The sequence below is a fragment of the Carettochelys insculpta genome, chromosome 18 (assembly GCF_033958435.1).
Source record: "Carettochelys insculpta isolate YL-2023 chromosome 18, ASM3395843v1, whole genome shotgun sequence".
Taxonomy (NCBI): Eukaryota; Metazoa; Chordata; order Testudines; family Carettochelyidae; genus Carettochelys; species Carettochelys insculpta.
Genome location: NC_134154.1, coordinates 9,309,385 through 9,325,415, shown reverse-complemented (window position 1 = coordinate 9,325,415; position 16,031 = coordinate 9,309,385). Strand labels below are relative to the sequence as shown.

The window sequence follows — 16,031 nt, the reverse complement described above, 5'->3', positions numbered from 1 at the left end:
TGGAAAGAGATGTGTTCACCATCCAGCCATGCCAAAGATTGCTGAAAACAGGTGTCTGGTTGGTGTTCAAAATAAGAAAACACCAACCATTCGTTTAATGTTTTCTTATTAAATTTTCAAACAAATTATTTAGTGTTTTATTATTATGAACATAACACAACATGGAAAAGCAGGATAGTCCCTGGCTGCAAGAGCTAGTATTGACAGCTGGGCTGAGAACTACTCTCACACGCGGTTATGAGGCTGTGGTTCCAACAGCGGTTGTGGGGACGAGGGCTCCGTTGCTGGATTTACTAAGTGTGCCTATAAAGACCTGTGGAAGAGATTTTTAATATGAATCCCAAGAGACTCCCACCTAAAAATATTGTACCCAGTGCTCTCAGTTGCTCCTTCTCCATTTAGTAGGCCAGAGGTGCTGGCTTTGTGATTTCCCCTGACCCCACCTCCACTCTACCCTTCCCACCTCTGCTGCCCCTCCAGGCTGCTGACCATAAAAGAGCTGGGAAGGAGCAGACTGGCAGGTCCACCAGTGGGTGGGAAATTCTAGGGGCGGGGCAACGGGCAGCTGACGGGGCAGGGACTGCGGGTGGGTGGTGGTGAGCCCTTACTATTTTTTTCCCCGGGGTGCTCCAATGGAAATATGGGCGGGATAGCTCATCGGCCTGCTCAACCCAGGGTTGTGAGCTCAATCCTTGAGGGGGCCATTTAGGGACCTGAGGCAAATAGGTTAATTTAGGGAAAAAAAGAGGGTGCTTGGCCTTGCCAAGGGAGCAGCGGACTGGACTGGACCTCCAGAGGTCCCTTCCAGTTCTGTGAGATGTGTATCTCCGTATATTTATTTTACAATCCCAAAGTACTGACAGAAGTGGACCCTCTGTAGCAGGCTGTGCGGTAGAGGGAACATTAGGAATTGTGCGGGATGGCAAAACAGACTTTCCTGTCTTGGCAAAGTGGGACAAGTATCCAACTCAGCTATTAGCGTTCTCAGCATAGCCACTGGAATGTTGAGTGTGCCCGGGCTCTGATGGTAGGTATAACAAAGCCACTGGAATATTGAGTGTGCCCGGGCTCTGATGGTAGGTATAACAAAGCATTTCAGAAGGGGATTTCCTCAGAGAGCAGATTTTCCCAGATGTGCGGGGAAGGAAAATAAGGGGATCCCAGTTGGAAGTGTTGGCAATCTGAGCATCACTTGTTACCAAAGCACTATTGTCCTAGGCATACGTGACAGTTAACAAAATCAACATCTCAGATTTTCATTAGAAAAGATGATTGGAAAACTGCTTCCAGGAGCAACTTGCCTGCTCAGAATTCTAGACCCTTTCCAGCCAGTCACTGAGACAGACTTTGTTTCTGTCTTTGGTCTCATTTGCTTGATCGTTTTTTGCTTTGTTCAATGGCAAATTATCTTTCTGCATGTCTCTACTTGTTGTTTTTCCTGGTGTTCTGCAGTGTGCTATTGTGTCGTGTTTCATTTTAATACAGATGTTGGAAATTCTAATTAATAAACCAAAAATACGGCAGCAAATACAGCACCTAGTACTAGGGTACTTAACCTACGATGAAGGCTTCTTCGCAGAGCCACAGTACAAATTATGAACAGTTGTAGTTACAGTGACTTTTCTCAACGCCAGCAGCAGGCAAAGGGTTAGTAACATTTCTTGCACATGTACGTGCATCACCATGTCAATAAAGAGGCAGCGGGCTCTTTAAACAGACCTTGTGCACTGAGCAGCCAATGTGCTGTCTCTGGCATGCACTGCTGCAAGCAGCACCTGGGAAAAAGCCAAAAGGTCTCCCACACTGCAGCCGGTTTCTCAGCAGTGCCTTGGTGCAGAGAGCCCACATGGCATCAAGCAACATAGGTAACCAGCCCCAGGACTCCCCCATAGCGTCCTGCCTCCCCCGCCCTGACTCCTGCAGCCCCCCCCCGCCCTGACTCCTGCAGCCCCCCACTCACACTGCCAACCCTGACACTACCAGCTCACTCTGTGGAAGACAGCAAAATGAGGACAAGACAGGCACATCTAAAGAGGAGTAAGGACTTAATTGTAAGCATATATTTTAAATTCTTTACCTATTTGTTTTTTATAATAATGCAGTATGTCTTTAAGGGGTGCTCAGTCAACTGTTATTTTGAATATTTGTACTGCATAGCTTGGGCTGATTGATGTTGAACTAGCTGAAATCGGAGCAATATAACCAGGTGTCCCATATTTGGCATCGGGAAATATGATCACCCTATCTATAGCACCTCTGTTTTACAATGATCAACATTCTAGAATCTTTCGGCTACATATTAATATATTCTGTGGGTGGAACACTGCACTTATCCTGCCATCTAGTGGTTAAAGCTTTATGCAGCGTTAAGTAGAATACCTCTCTTAACGCACACACACATCACACAGGAGTCCTTTTATGGAGCTAAGGGGCCACAAATTTACCCTAAGGACAGCAGACATTTTATGACACTGATCTACAAGATTGCTTCAGGATGGTTTGTTGCCTCACAAACAAGATAGAGTCTCTGCCAAAAAGTTTACAACTTCTTCTGATGTGACTTGGATAAGATGGAGAGGAGAAGCAGGAAGAGGGTGACATTACTATGGCTTGGTCTACACTAGCCCTTACAGTCAATTGCGGATACACATTTCTAGCTATCGCCATTGCATAGCTGGAATCAACACATCTGCAGTGGACTGTGAGGTCTGTCCTCACTGAGGGAGGTCGACGGGAGCGTTTCTCCCGTCGGCCTCACTTACTTCTCCTGACGGCGATCATGAAGAGTGCAGGAAGCCGACTGTCAGCCCCAGAGAGATTAATTTTGTGCATCTTTACCAGATGCGTGAAATCCAACTCCAGAAGATCGACACTGGCCTGGTCGATCTTTGTGGAAGGGAAGACAAGCCCTCAGATCACATGGTTACTCAGGGAGGCATGCTTACATCTTGATAGTTCACTTCATTTTTTTAAATGATTTTTTGAGTATGCATCCTCCCCTTTCCTGGCACGCTGGCTTCAAGGCAGAAAATAGTTTAAGAGAAAGATGAATGAGGTGAGGGAGGTACATTTGTACAGCAAGGATGACTTCTCTCTGTCCCCTCAGACCTAGAAAATCTGTCTCTCATTTCCTGTGTTAAGCTGTGCCACCGGGAGATAAAGAGGTGCACAGGTGAGCTTGCAGCTGCAAAGGGCTTCTAGTCACGCAGGGGCATAGTTATTACCAGAGACTCATCTGAGCAGTAGCAAACATTGCTGTGCTGGCGTGTCACTGGCCATACAGTACCAAGGGTAACTGCTGTTTCCTCAGCGATGAACCGCGTATGGCTGCAGTGAACACCGAGGCTGGAATCAAGGCTGTATGCTGCTATTCCACAGTCCTGTTTCATGCTATGAGAAGACAGGACAGGGCCAGTCCTGCTAACCTCAAAGCAGGCTGCATGTGTTCGGAAGGAGGACTCCAGCCACGCCAGGCAGTTTCTACACATGAACCTGCTCCCAAGGGTGGAAGGGGATTGAGCAAGCACCTGCCTCTTACTCCAGCCCACATTCTAACCACCACCAGCAGATAAGGAAGAGGAACATTTATGCTCATCTACTGTCCTGCTGCACAGCTGGGCTGTACCCCAGAGACAGGCAGAAGAGGCAGCCCCTGTCTGCTTTTCCATTCCAGGCTCAACTCAGCCCTGCTACTCCAGCCCCCAGCTGAACAGTTCTGGGCATTAGGGTACAGGGATCCAGGCCCATTCCTCAGTTCCCTACTAGTAATAAAATCACTTCATAGTCCATGCTTCCCAGTGACTTAATTAGCTGGAATGGGCTGCAGATCTAATTCCACCTGTAATTCTTTTAGATGCTACAATATCAGTGGGGGCAGGGAAGGAAAAAGTCAAATATTTTATACTAGCTCTTGTAGTTGCACATCTATTGGCCTCAGCAACAGCTTTGTGATTAATCAATCATATGCTATGGGAGGGAATCCCCCCCCGCCCCATCAGCTTTAAAATTTGCTGCCTTTCAGCTCAGTTGGCTGCCCCTTTGCTCTTTTATTCTGATAAAGGGTGGAGCGTTCAACTGATCAGTGTGCTATTAGCTTACGGAGATTTATTATACCACTTCAGAGCCTTTCTACGCTAACTCGTCTTGAGCTTTTTACTCCTTCCTCAGACAAAAGTCCTTCCATGCAGTTAACTTTATTAACCTCAAAGGTGAGGCATAAAACTAAAGTCCAGAACACCCACATCTACAGTAACCTCTGCAAGTGTCTATCCGCCGCCGCCCCCACCTTTCTTCCCCCCATCTAGCTGATTTGTCAGGGTTTGTTTTTTTGATTTTTTCCCCAATCAGTTCTTTTTCCTCTCAGCCATTCTCCAGATCTGAACACTTAAGTGCGTCTGTCCCATGAAAGCTCATCACCTAATAAATAATATTGTTAGTTTTGTTTTCTGTAAAGGTTAGTCTTGCTGTAACAAAGCTCCCTTGCTGACAAGGCATCTCTTCGTGGCTCATCACAGCCTAGTGGCCATCCCCTCGTACCTAGCACTGCTGCTGGCTATTCATCTTTCTAGCAGCCTCTCTTTCTGCAATTCAGTCCTCCAGCCAGGTCACACATTAAGTCCACCCCTTTAGGGAGACCAGCTGTTCAAGAAGTATCCAAAGTATCTTAATTCAAGATCTGTCTACCTCTTTTGTGTCCTCTACCCATCTTCAAAGCTCAGCCTGAGGCTCCATTAATAGCCCTTCCAATGAAACCACCATGTGTTCTGGGTGCCAGCGCAGTCACCCTGTGTAGAGTAGCTAGGTGCGCTCCTTAACATGAGCAGGATTTTTCCTGGCCTCTTCCTATTTCTAAGTTCCTTATACTACTTCCCCACCACCCACAGCTCATATTGCTGCTGCTGCTGCTGCTGCTGCTGCTGCTGCTGCTGCTGCTTGACTGCATCCTATAGTCTGCCTCAGGCCCTGCCTTCTACTTGCCCCACCACATAAAATAAAATAAAATTTCTGCCCTCTCTCTTCCAGGTACACCTGCCTAAGCCTGCTCACTCAGTCCTTTTATACAAACCTGCCTCCAGCTTTGCCCCAGCTGGCCTTCATCACTACTTAGGTCTGCTTCTGTCTCCAGGTGCACGCAGGTGAGCTAATTGAGCCCAATAAGCCTTTGCTGCGGGTTTGTAGGAAAAACACTTCAGCTCATCCATATAATGTCTATGGTCCAGATGGGGAATCACAGTACAGTCTACCTCCATAAATTACTCTGGCTTCAAACTAATAAGAGATTCTTCATATCCCAAACTGTTGCTTTATGCTACTGAGATGTTGTATCCCACACTTCATTCCACTTCAATACTTAATTATATTATCTCTCTATAGTTTGTACAGCAGTTTAAAGAGCTTTGGAATTCCTCTGGATGAAAGATGGTAACTGCCAGAATTATACAGACATGTCACATACATATGAAGCAGCAGCTCAGCTGTTGGTTGTAACTTCAAGTGCATGGGTCTCTCACTTACAGGAGAGAAGCAACTGTGCTGTTATTATTGCTATTATAACTGCCCTATTGTCTTCAGATGCCCAGAGGGAAAATACATTCTTTTCTGGAGTACTAAATAATTACCAGTTCAGCCAAATTCATTCACAGTTACTGTGTCCCCGTGTCTACACGAGCCCCTTCCTTTTGGAAGGGGCATGTTAATGAGCGGGTTCGAAAGATGCTAATGAAGCACTCCCATGAATATGCAGAGCCTCATTAGCATAATGGTGGCCACAGCGATTTGAACGTGAGGCTTTTTGAATTGCATGCTGCCTGTGGAGACGGGGACCTTCTGAAAGGACCCCCCCCAGTTTTCGAAAGCCCCTTCTTCCTAACACCAGATAGGTGTTCCACCTATCCGACAGGCTGCAGGCTGGGAGAGTGGCTGGAGGCAGGGGCCAGCCCACAAAACCTGAGCCCGCTCCCAACCAGCACAGACCCTGGATCTCCCCCTCCCAGGAAGAGTCACTGACTGGAGAGCACCACCCTGGCCCCCTGGGAGGAGCTGCTGGCTGGGGGGGGGCTCCATATTTGCCACCATGGGTGGCCCCAGTAACTCCCCCCACTTCCCAGCCCCCTATCCTGAGCCCTTACCCTAACTTCTGCACCACCCACCTGCCTTGACTTCTGCATCCCCATCCTGTGCCTTAAGCCCCACCTCTACCTTGAGCCTCCCCACACCTCCCAACTCTCTGCCCTGAGCTATACACCCTGTACAACCAAGTGTGACAGGTGAGAGGGAAACTGAGACCATTCATGGCTGCCATGTCCAAAATATGAAGAAGTGCAAGAAAGGTACACCATCAAATTACGAAAAGAGAAAGCACTTTTCATTACAAGCGAGCAAAAAGACATTGTGTTTGGTTCTAGGTGGAAGGAAAGAGAGGGCAGAAAAAATAGTAGCAAATCAGAAATTCACAATATTTGTAAAGGGCCATGGAACCTCTGTCTGAAGGAGACCCTTAACTCCAGATGGATATTATAACTGTGTTTTAAACTTTGGCCCTACTTATATCATGTACAAGTGTCATGTCAGTGTGGACTTTTCTGTGGAGTTGAAACGGTGGCAGCTCTAACGGCTGAGCATGCGTGTGGAGTAATATTTCCAGAATGCTGAACTGACTCTTAGAAAGACATTAAATATTAAACTTTGGACTTTCTTAGCACTGCTACCAAGAACTAACCCCGAATTCTCCAACTGCAATTGCTTCTTTTAATATTTTTCAGCACCTTAAAATGTAAAGCCTGTTATTGGGATTGTTCTGTCTTTTCGAACCTTTTGTTTTTAGAGTTGGCATTATGTCTCTTGTCTTCATCTATTTTTATTCAAACCATTCCATTCTCTGGTATGCTGATCATGCCACTAACATCTCTGGGTCTCCCTGCCACCCTGTCCTGATGGGCTAGATCCTGTGGTCTCCCCCAGCTAAGGCACAGAGTGGGGTTTCCCACCCCCCAGAGAGCAATACGGACGCTGATTTACTTCAGCTTTGGGAAGATGCAGTTTTAGGGGACAGGACCCAGGAAATTAAACCCCAAAAGTGATCAAAACCCTAAATAATTCCTAAACTTTTGCAAAGAGTGGGCTCATCAGGTAAGCCCCCTTTGTCAATGAAATGGAGATATGCACAGTGGTACCCCTCCCCAGATAATAATTACTTACACTGGGGTTAATTATAAACAAAAGAGTTTGATTAAGCAAAACCATTAGGATTTATATGGTTATAAGTAAAACCTGGCAGATTGAAGTGAGTTAACAAATTAAGTAACAGAAAAACAGTATTCCACTGAGATTCTACTTCAGTGGTTCCCAATCTTTTCAGTAACACAGCACACTTCAATGAGACAAACAATTCCATGGCGCACACGCTTTTTTAAGCTGAATCAATTGCTCGTAAATGTCACACTTACTTACATTTACTATGTTTAACGGTCTTACTAGAGAAGTTTGCAACACAATAGCGCCTACAACATGTAAACAGGGATCAAAAGGGATGCTGAAAATTTCAGCATTACTCGATTACTTGCAGAAGGTCGGGGCAGGGAGCTCCAGAGAGCAGGCACCCCTCCCCACAAGCCCACTGGAGCCCGGATGCACCAGTTAAATCACGTCCCAGGTCCAAGAGTGAGCTCTATCCGTATCTTCCCTCCCTCAGTGCCACAGCAGGTAGGGGACATGAGGTTTCGGCTTTCCAGTGTGAATGGACTCCTGCAGGGTTGGCTTTTCCCCTGTGATGGCTCTGCAAAGAATAACCTTCAGGGGAAATTGACAAACACACCACCAGCTGGGAATTAAGCAGCAAGGCTGCCTAAATCTCATGGTAGCTCTTTGCAGAGCTGGGATGAGAGAAAATTGATAAAATTTTGTGGTACACTTGGACAGGTCTCATGGCATGCCAGTGCGTTAAAGCAGACTGGCTGAAAACCACTGATCTAGTTACATGTAAGTTCTTACCCTAGACAGCTATGCTTATCTCTGGTGAAAGCTTCAAGTTAGAAATGATCTTATCAACTGCGCCTACACATGCTCCTCTCTTTCGGAAGGGGCATGTAAATGAAGCAGGTCGAAAAGGCTAATGAGGCGCTGATATGAATATTTGGTACCTCATTTGCATAATGGTGGCCACCCGGAGCACTGAGAGTGCTGCTTTCAAATTACAAATTAGGCACATAGACAGGGATCCTTCAAAAGGAAACCCGATTTCGTGTGGCTATCGTTATGCAAAGGAGATGCCGAATATTCATATCAGCACCTCATTAGCATTTTCAACCCACTTCATTTACATCCCCCTTCTGAAACGGAGGGGCACGTGTAGATGTAGCCATCCTGACCTGGGTCTCCCATTCTCTGTGAAGTTCTTTCTCCCCGTAGGGTGTGTCAGGCAATTTCCAAGGCAAGCTGATGAGAAAGCCTGATAGCTTCCCATTGCTCAAATACACTTTTTCCAGAGCAGGAAACCTTTGTTCTCCAACACTCACACACACACCCCATAGAGAAACACTAGATCAAAATGGCTTTCAGTACTCAGTAGTATGTCACATGTCTTTCTAGCACCGACCCACTTTTAGACTTGCAGGACAAACACGGCTGTGTACAAGTCATTAACTGGATCACCCAGTCATCGGGTTTCCAGGAGCACCAGTCATTAGCACGTCTGCAACCATAAACAGACATACTTTTATCTTCAGACACAAAAATGAGACATGCACAAAAATAGGATACACCGATTCAGCAGATTATAATATCAAAAATGGTAGGTTGCAAGAGGGATTTTGTCCAAAGCCTCTCTGAGTTATGCACATTTACTTTCATAACCCAACTTTCGTAAAGCTTGGGCAGTGAGGGCAATCTATCACAGTATGCATAACGATAAAACCACCTCAGTGAATATCAGGCTTTTCCCCAGCGTACATATCATTGGTTTTATTGAAAACATATCAATCAACTAGGCCCTTATCTATAATCATGCAAGCCCTTTTTGTAAAGTAGATTTAATTGGCAAGACAACTGCCAAGTCAGGTGTCAGTAATGGATGACTAAATACACACATTCCTGCATTAGAGATTTAAATAATCCTCTAGAACCCTTCCCAAAGTACAAGAAACTCTTTCATCAGAAAAAAAAAGACAGACAGGGAGCATATCAATGAAGAATGAACAAACTGCAGAGACTGGTACTATTTTGTAATTATTATTATTATTATTATTATTATATGATTTCTATAGCAATTTCTGGGAGTATCAAGGTATTTTAAGGAAATATTGAGTTCACTGATGAAACCACAACAAATTATTAAAAACAAATGAAACAAGGACTGGCCTAGGGTTGGCTCTGACTACCATGTCCAGGCACTGGCTGGGGACAAGAATAGTCTAGAGGCAGCATATGCAGTAATTTAGGAAAGTAATATTTCATATCATAATGTAGCCAACTTTGGCTAAACTGGGAGCTGTTTCAATGGGTTCTGAAGGGAGAGCCATAAAATGTAACTCAGACTAGGAAAAAGGCTATAATGCAGGATCAGTGGAGGAGAGAATAGAGGGGAATTAATGCGTGATAAAGGTGCCGATTTCAAAAGAAAGGGTTTCAGGCATGGAGATGATCGGTCTCCAAGATTATGGAAATTTCTGATCTGAGAACCCCTTTTTATTGGGTATGGGAAAGGGTTATTTTCACCTACTCACGCACCACAAATGAAGAGTAAAGGGGAAATTGATGGGGGGAAGTATGAAAGCGTCATACACAGATTTTGATTTTTATTATTTTGGATATATAATAGCGTAAATACGCTGAAGTCAATGGAGTTACTGTGGATTTACAGATGCAACTGGGATCTAAATCTAGCCCATTATCCCTTCTGAAAGTGCACAACTTTGCTCTACGGCAACCATGTAATCATAAGTTAAAGCAATGCAAACTACTGAAAGTTGGACAGAAGTTTCCCACATAGATTACACTACTTTTAGAATTTTCAAAATTGGAATCTGATTTGAAGACATTCAAAGAAACAGAATTTTCCAATAATATTTATGGAGGAAGTGAGTAATCAATATCCCCAGTATGGAAAGCAGATTAAAGTTTCTACTTTCGTGTAATTATTACCATCCAAATCAGCTACAAAAAAAACAAAAAAACAAAACGCAATCTATTCCTTAGCCATATTCAGTTTTCTCACCAGCACTGGTACAGCTTCACTGGTGGGAGAAATGGTGAAGCACTTCTGCAGACAGAAAACAGGCATTTTCATCACTGTCATGTAACTACGGAGGCTAGAATGCTAAATTTGTAAAATCCAGACAAGACTCCAGCCTCGTAAAAGTGTGTGACCAGATCGTACTTCTCAAAGAAACAAACGGCACTTGAAAATTGTAATGTGTTTGAACAGTTCAGCACTACAAAATGCATTAACAACTCTTGAAAGATTAACCAAAGAAGCTGTCTGTTTCTTCTTGGAGTTCATTCTGGTAATTACCAACATATGTTGAAATTTACACCTTTAAAACCTTAGCAATTCTTCAATCCTGAAAATATTTTGCATCTGATTTTTTTTCCTTAGTGCAGACAAGATCTCTGATTCCAACCACAGACACTCAACCATGTGATGGCGTAAAGAAGTTGTATATCGCTATAGCTCATGTTGCACTTTAGAGATCTAGTCTTTCTCTTGGAAAGTAGGACACCTTCCCCATTATGCAGAGGACCTATTTGCTTATGACCCAAGGCTTTGTATTCTAAAAGCTATACAGACACTTATCTTCACTCACTCTCCAGCCCTCTTGCAGAATGCTGAACTGACTCTTGGAAAGACATTAAATATTAAACTTTGGACTTTCTTAGCACTGCTGCCAAGAACTAACCCCAACTTCTCCAACTGCAATTGCTTTTTATAATATTTTTCGGCACCTTAAAATGTAAAGCCTGTTATTGGGATTGTTCTGTCTTTTGGAACCTTTGGTTTTTAGAGTTGGCATTATGTCTCTTGTCTTCATCTCTTTTCATTCAAACCGTTCCAGGCAAATTACTGGGCCAAGACCTGCTGAACCATTTTACATTTTATCAGAGGAAAACTATCAATGTGTTCTGTGCTTTTAACATATTTATATTTGGGGTTCCCTCAGCTTCAAGGTAAGGTCCTAATTCTTACAATATGTGCTGCTGGAATTGGAGGGACTTTCCAATATGGCTACAATATCTCCATCATCAATGCTCCAACCACGGTAAGTGCTCCCCTGGCATTTGCAGCCATGTCCTGCGGTGGTGAATCTTGCGAGGTCTAAACTCCGTAGTCTTGCAGGGCTCCTGAGTGTCCACCGGCCTGGGAAAAAACAGGCATGTGTGGCCAAAAACCTTCAGTCCTCTCCTACTGAAGGCAGAAGGTTAAGGACTTGATTTGGGTCCTTTACATAATTAATAATTTAATTGTGGCATAATCAAGCAGTGGTACAGCTAACACCCAGAAGTGGTCATGACCACAGGGTTGCTGGTCAGAATCTTTTTAAATCAGTCATAACTTTACACAAATATAATTCTCAAATTTTCCAGTCTTAGAAGAACATTTTTACAGGTTGGATACGTTTGTCTTATCTTATAAAATAATACTGTTTAAAACATTTACAGAACCAGGCTACAGACATCACTTCTCTGATTCCCTGCTGGTTAGCTCCCTGGGGGCTGTGTGGTAACTGAGAGGTTCGGCATGCTATGCATTAGGCTATGGCTACACTATGGTTGCTATTTTGATCCCAAAATAGGAACCCCATGGCTGGCTATCATGCTCAAAATAGCAGCTATTTCAAGCGTGGCATTCTGTTTCCGCTACCCCTCCGCGTCAGAGAGGTAGCAGAAACTTCAAAATAGCCACTTATTTCAAATTTTGGTGCCATCTGCATGGCACCAAGTTCGAAATAAGCTAACTCAAAACAATTCACGCAATTTGCAATTATTTTGAGCTAACTTATTTCGAACTTGGTGCCATGCAGATGGCACCAAAATTTATTATTTCGAATTACAGCAACAGTATACCCATAGCCTAAATGTTCTCATGGATCTGGAACTTGCTGGTGTGTCTCTGGGGGACTTAAAATGATTGGGAAAGAAAGGTTAGTTTAAAATAAGTTATGTATTGAGCACCCCCTTTAATTTTGCTTTTGGAATATTCAGTGTATCGGGTCCAATCTTGCACCCTCCAGAATCGAGCTCGTTAGCTGAATTCAGGGTCGGGCCCATTAAATACCTTTAGAACCTTTTTAAAACATGCAAGATAATTTCGCTTTGCAAAGGCAATCTGTCTACTACAGCTTCCTGACAAGTCAAGTTGTATAGGCGGACTTCAAAAAGTACCGCTTGGAAATGAATGCTTCCTTCAGGCTGAACTTTGGAGTCATGATCCCACGTAAATCATATCTAATGCAAAGAAAATCCTTGCTATTGCTCAACGATTTTTATTTGTGATCCTACAGTAAAGCAACTCCTCTCCTTCACTTACAGTACATCCAGACATTTATAAATGAAACGTGGCTGGAACGCACAGGTGCCCCCCTAGAGAGCAGTGTGATATTGCTGGTGTGGTCTTTTATTGTTTCTGTCTATTCTCTGGGGGGGCTCACCGGAGCTCTTCTTGCAGGACCCATGGCAATTAAGCTGGGACGGTAAGAAACTTCAGATTTGCACCTTGAACGTTGTAGATCAATTTTTGTTAATTTAATACCTACCACATTTGGATGTTAAACTGATAAGAGCCCTGCTAGTCCCCCGAGCTGCACTGCTGGGGACAATGGGGTGGGAACAGAGCAGGGGCAGGAAAGGAGCAGAGAGGAGTTGTCCCAGTCCTTCCTGGGGTGGGGTGGGTCATGTGGCTGGTGGCTGCCATGTCACCCCGACCTGAACACAGCATAGTACTTTGCACCACTGAAAAATGTAGTGATCTTCCATGGTTCTGTTTTGTGCGCCTGGTTAGGATGCACAAAATCGACCTATCGGGGTCAGCAGTCGATCCCTGTACTCCTTGCTGTCTCAAGGAGAAAGGTAGGTCGAAACTCTACCATCGACCTGCCTCAGAGAGGATGGCCAGGTAAGTCGATTGCAGATAAGTTGCTTCTAGCTACACAATTGCCATAGCTAGAATTGCCTATCTGCAATCAACTTACCTGCCTAGTTTAGACCAAGCCTTAGTCTGCCTTTCTGCTCCATCAGCATAACAGAAGATACAACAGGTACAGTCACCAGCTTCTCACCCCCACAGCTGTTGGTACAGTTAAATACAAATCATGCAGGCTGCGTCTACACTGGTAAGGTCTTTCGGGAAATCGGGCTCGTTTTCAAAAGAATATAGAGAATGTCCATACACAAAATGTGCTCTTTTGATCCAAAATCAGAAGCATGTGGCTCTTCTTCCGGAAGCCCTCTTCCACAACCAGATGAGGAAGGACGCCTCCTTTCAAAAGCTTCTTTTAAAGAAAAGCATCTGCAGACACTCCTTTGGGCACTTTTCTAGAAAGAGCTGTCCTTATGGTGCTGGATGTCTCAATCCCTGGCCTGTTCTTTGGAGAGCATGGTGGCTGTGTGGATGCTCTCTATAGAAAGAGCAGATCGAGCTTTTGATCTGCTTTTGTGTGGGTGGACATGCTCTTTTAAAAGAAGTTCTTCTGGAAGATCGCTGTAGTGTAGACGCAGCCATGGAGAATTAATGGAGAGTGGCAAACGGTAGGAATACTGTACAGAAGCCATCGTTTGAGGCCAGAACAAGGGGCTTGCAAGAAGAGCAAGGCTGGGACAGGTGCGTCACCAAGCAGTGGCCTGTGCTCACTTTTGTTCTCACGGGCCATTCCTGCTTCTCAGAAATATCTTAAAATGTATGTGATTATCCACTGAGTCTCCAAAGGTCCTTTTCTACCCGCCCTCAGGAGTGTATTAAAAAAAGATTCTGTATTTTCCTACCTTCACATTTCACCTGTGGTATATAACCTCCCATTTCCTCCGGAGAAACAATGTTTTTATTGTGAAACCACAGAAAGTTACACTGAACTTGCTTCTCTGTACAGCTCCAGAATGTCCTTTAGTCTAGTGTGCCAATGCTGTGCTTTTGGCAAAAAGTGCAGCTCCCCCTTATGTAATGAAGGGACTAGTTTTACTATTTCAATAGGAAATCATGGGATGAAGAGTGGTTCTGTGTTCCAGAATTCAGCCTGTTTCTTGGAGATGTCCACAATGACTTTTTTTTAATTCATTTTGCTTCATTAAAAAGAGATCGTGTTAAGTGCAAATTCAGGAGCAATTAATCAGGATTATCAACTTGATGATGACTTCCTGGGTCCCTGAATCTGGGCCTGCAATCATCAGCTGTCTTAATTCACAGTGGATGGGTTTCCACTCCAGCTGAACAATTCCCAGCTTTGCCTTGCACTGGGCAATGCAGATGACAATTTATCTGCCAATGTCAAACCCAGTTTTCATAATTGAACACTTAAGCAAGTGGACTCTAATTGCCATGTAGTCACCAGAGAGAGGTATGTGGGTTCTAACTGCCCATCTGACTGTATTACTGTAGAAACAGGCAACCTGGCTTAAGCTTTCAAATTTGGAAGATTGGACTCAGTGACTCAGATAACCAGACCGAGGGAAAGCTGAGCCTTCAATTCTGTTTTCATTCTCTCTGAAGGAAAACATCCTTGCTCCTGAATAACACGTTTGTGATCATCGCTGCAATCGTGGCAGGATTCAGCCAGATGGCCAAATCCTTTGAAATGATCATGCTCAGCAGATTTCTTACTGGAATCAATTGTGGTACGCAACAGTGACACAGGAGGACAAGAGAAACACCAATACAAGTATAAATGTCTGTGGGATTAAATGGTTTCTGACCTGGTCTGCAATCCCTGGGTGCTGCATTTGGTATTGAACTCATGACCCCTGGCACCAGAAAGGATATGCCCATTTCCCTTCCCTGCCATGAAGAGGTGGAATAAACTCAGATTGTCAACCAATATAGCGCGTCTTCCATGTAACATTTCGCAAGACGCTTCTGAAAAATTTTCTGCAGAAGCCCTTGTTAAAGTCTATGGCCAGTAACAGGCTAGGGCCCTCCACACACAACATGTACAAAGATCATTTTCCTAAAGGGCATTTGCAGTGACAAGAATGACTTGCACGTGTGGAATTTCTGTATCATTCAACTTTCACCACCTGCAGCTGTTTGGTGTACTCCCAGGTTAACTTGGCAGATGCTTCATGCACACAGGAGAGTTAGTGCATTAGCAGCTCACCTTTGGTCCACACCCAATATTGTCACAAAATAAATCAGTTTGATCCTGTACTAGCCCCTAATAAGAAGGGTAGTTTTGCACTGGACTGGAATTTAGGTGACCTGGAGTCCATTCCCAGCTCACCTTAATGTGAGCCCTGAGGTGTCTGTTCCCCATCTATAAAGTGGCAATACAGTAAACCCTCGATTCAACAGACCAATTGAGGGAGAGGGTTGTCCATTGTCTCCAAAGGTCCATTACATGTGAGGGTTTATTGCTCCCACCAGGCTCCCCCATTGCCAGTCCCCCCTCCACCACCAAGAAAAAACCTGACTTACCAGAGCTGCTGCTGCAGGAGCTGCCGGACCCCAGCATGGCTGGCACCTTGCCACGTGCATCTGGAAGCGCCTTATTGCATGCGGCTAGAGGCACCCCACTGGCACAGCTGGAAGCGCCTCGCTGAGTGCGACAGGACTGTTCTAGCCACACACGGGGAGGTGCTTGCAGCCACACGTGGCTGGTCTGCTCTAGCCATGCACAGGGAGGTGCTTCCAGCCACTTGCTACAGGGCCACTCTAGCCACGCACGGGGAGGTGCTTCCAGCCACTTGCTACAGGGCCGCTCTAGCCACGCGTGGCAAAGTGCCAGCCATGCAGGGGACCAGCAGCCTGGAGGAGCTGCCGCCGAAGCCACCACACAGCCCTCCCATTGGGGTGGGGCACACGTGCTGTCTACCTGTGTATGCCCCCTGCCCCT

The 16,031-nt window shown here is 44.9% G+C and overlaps 1 protein-coding gene across 3 annotated transcripts in view; it reads left to right on the top strand.

Annotated features, from left to right (window-relative positions):
- The first annotated feature begins 1,904 nt into the window (after positions 1-1,904).
- The window catches only part of SLC2A11 (solute carrier family 2 member 11), a 32,644-nt gene continuing 18,517 nt past the window's right edge, over positions 1,905-16,031 (top strand). The window contains exons 1-4 of one of the 3 annotated variants that reach the window (XM_075012719.1): positions 1,905-2,051; positions 11,154-11,252; positions 12,523-12,683; positions 14,693-14,817. In XM_075012719.1, the coding sequence (XP_074868820.1) occupies positions 2,007-2,051; positions 11,154-11,252; positions 12,523-12,683; positions 14,693-14,817 (430 nt within the window). In that variant the 5' untranslated portion in view covers positions 1,905-2,006. Of the gene's footprint in view, positions 2,052-9,128; positions 9,209-11,153; positions 11,253-12,522; positions 12,684-14,692; positions 14,818-16,031 lie in introns of those variants that run through there. The other 2 variants (XM_075012717.1, XM_075012718.1) reach the window with 2 other exon arrangements.